Source organism: Sorex araneus, chromosome 5, assembly GCF_027595985.1.
Source record: "Sorex araneus isolate mSorAra2 chromosome 5, mSorAra2.pri, whole genome shotgun sequence".
NCBI classification, from domain to species: domain Eukaryota; kingdom Metazoa; phylum Chordata; class Mammalia; order Eulipotyphla; family Soricidae; genus Sorex; species Sorex araneus.
Genome location: NC_073306.1, coordinates 172705710 through 172708605, shown reverse-complemented (window position 1 = coordinate 172708605; position 2896 = coordinate 172705710). Strand labels below are relative to the sequence as shown.

Sequence of the window (2896 nt, the reverse complement as noted above, 5' to 3'; positions counted from 1 at the left end):
CCTAAGCAGTGGCCAGAAGGCTGAAGGAACCCCTCAACTGGGCCATGAGCTCAGTGCAAAGGCTCGAGAATGCAATGCTGCGGTGCTGAGGATTGGGGATTTGGGGGTCACTGGGTAGTGCTGGAAGCCTCCAGACTACAAATGACAGTGCTCGGGGGACCACAGGGTACTGGGAATGGAGCCCAGGCTGGGCACATGCCAGGCATCTCCCAGCCCCTATTGAACTTTTATATGTAAAATTCAGCACAATCCACAGACAGAAACTTAAATGCAAACGAGCAGCTTGTGGTCATTTCAAAATATGGCTACCTGGGAAAATCTCGCAGACAAGAAAATCTCTCAACCACCACTTGGGCACAAGCAATTCCACACACAGAAGGCAAGGAGCTCGAGATATGCCCTGTATGAGAAGTCTGCGTTGGTATTTGGAAAGTGGGGAAACTAACCATATACAAAGGTTTTAGGTTTTTGTTGTTATTACATAAGATGGGTCTTGAAATAACGAACTTCTTTGGAAAACTCACTTCCCTGTCCAGAATGACAGTGACCATGAAAGTGTAGTTAGGTTTGTTTTTAATCGAAGTTGAACTATCCATCACAGCTAACCCCGAGGGCTTTCCAGTCCATAGGACCAGGAACAGTTTGTAGAGCATCCCTCAGTGAGAACAACCCAGGACCACGTCCCATCAACCGCTGTATCCAGAGAGAAATGTGGCTGGGGATGGCCCCATCAACAGCGTCCACCCTGGCTGGCTCCCCCCACTCCCCGGGGCTGATTAGTATTTGGGGTGAATAAGTGAGTCTCGGGGGGTTCAGAAGATCTTGCACTCGTTGATGGAGAAGAACCGCCTTCTGTTGCGCTTCCTGGCTTGGTTGACGGCGGTGCGGACGGCACACTCGAACACCTGCTGGACCCCGCGGTTGCTCAAGGCCGAGCACTCCAGGTAGCCCTTAGCCCTCACGTCCTGGGCCAGTTTCTTCCCTTCCACAGCATTGACGCAGGAGGCCCGGTGGGGGCCCATTTCCCGCTGGTCCGTCTGGGTGGCCACCACCAGCACGGGGGTGCACGGCAAGTTGCTCCTGATCTCGCCGATCCACTTGTTCTTCAGGTTTTGGAAGGAACTTTGGTTGGCCACGGAGTAGCACATGAGCACCACGTCGGCCTGCTGGTAGGAGAGAGGCCGGATGCTGCGGAAGGCATCATTGCCCGCTGTGTCCCAGAGGCCCAGGCTGATCTGGACGCCGTCCATGAACACGTCCACACCCGTGTTCTCGTACACGGTGGGCCTGTAGGACTCCGGGAAGGTCTCCGAGGTGAAGCGCACCAGCAGAGAGGTCTTGCCCACGGCCGAGTCGCCCACCAGCACACACTTGATTGAGCTCAGCATCTTCCCGTCTCGGGGTCCGAATCCGGGCTGGCGCGGGGTGGCGAGGCGCTCTCAGGAGGTGGCTCGAGCAGCGGCCATTCACCGCTGGGCAGTGGCCCGGCAGGTGCTTCTGTGCTCTCAGGCCCCCTGACGGGCCTCTGTGAACGCTTCCTTCTTCCTTCCCATCCAAAGGACAGTCCCCTTCACACTAGAACAAAGAACAGAGACAAAAAAGCAAGGATTTAAATTTTTCCTTCTCAAAACCTTGTTTGAGATGATGGGGCCTACCTCAGGGGCAGACCTCTCTGTGACTGTCAAACCCACTCGTCCCTCCACCTGTCAGCCACCCCCAGGACCCCTCCTCACATACACACACACACACACACACACACACACACACACACACACACACACACACACAGGCTTGCATGTACACATGATCCTGCTCAGAGAAGAGGTTTAGCTCCGAAATCAGCCTCGTGATGAAAGCAACAGCAATGGCTCTGAGGTGGGCAGGAGAAAGGCCTCCACAGCAAGCCGGCGGCATGGGAAGGAGTCACAGCTCCCCTGAGATCAGCCACCAATTGCCTCAGTTGCAGAGTACTACACCCAGCCACTTTGGGAGCTGCAAGAAAGGGCAACGTTGTGTGTACCAGAAGCTTCTATGGGGATTTGCTCAAGATTGGAGATGAGAAATTAGGAGTTTTTTTACAAATCTGGCCATGCCTGTTGGGGGAAAAAAAAAATCACAAGGAAAAAAGTTACTATTTTCTATTATTTTTTTTATTTTTTTATTTTTTGTTTTTTGGGTCACCCTGCGATGCACAGGGGTTCCTCCTGGCTCTGCACTCAGGAATTACTCCTGGCAGTGCTCAGGAGAACCATATGGGATGCTGGGAATTGAACCTGGGTTGGTTTCGAGCAAGGCAAATGCCCTACCCACTGAATTATCACTCCAGCCCCTCTTTTTTTCTTTTTTTTTTTTTATTTCTTTTTTTTCCCCCTGCAATCAGGCTCTTGTACCTTACAAAGACATGACCTTGAGCATGGTACTTGAGCTCCAGGCCTTAGTTTATACTCCTGCAAGATTGTAATCTGTTTTGGAACCACTGCTCAAAATGTGTTACACAATGATTATTATTGTGTCGTGTGATTACAAGGTGACATTATCACTCTCGGTGTTTGTCTGGGGACAGCTGCCCACAAACAATGTCAGAGCTCTGCTAGGAGCTTGGTTAAATAAAAATAACTTGCTTTAAAGCAAACCGCATTCACAGGCCATCCATTAAATGGGGCTATAGACACAGGCCACCGTCTGAAGTTCGAGAAAGGGCTCGATAAATTCTCACGCACGGAAGATGAATGGGCTCCAGACGATGAGCTCAGCCCTGGCAACACCGTTTCTGTCTGCTGAGGGACGTCACCCCAAGTGGACCTGGTGTCAAACAACAGGAACATCTTCCAAACCCAGTAAAGGTCATCCCTGCCATCAGCTTTCTGATGGCCCCACAGGCCACCTCCTGAATGAG

The 2896-nt window shown here is 51.9% G+C and overlaps 1 protein-coding gene across 1 annotated transcript; it reads right to left on the bottom strand.

Moving 5' to 3' along the window:
- Positions 1 to 699: 699 nt before the first annotated feature.
- RHOH (ras homolog family member H) lies at positions 700 to 1536 on the bottom strand. The gene has a single exon (XM_004608012.2). The coding sequence runs from the start codon at positions 1386 to 1388 to the stop codon at positions 813 to 815; it is 576 nt and encodes a 191-aa protein (XP_004608069.1). The 5' UTR covers positions 1389 to 1536; the 3' UTR covers positions 700 to 812.
- Between the last annotated feature and the right edge of the window lie 1360 nt (positions 1537 to 2896).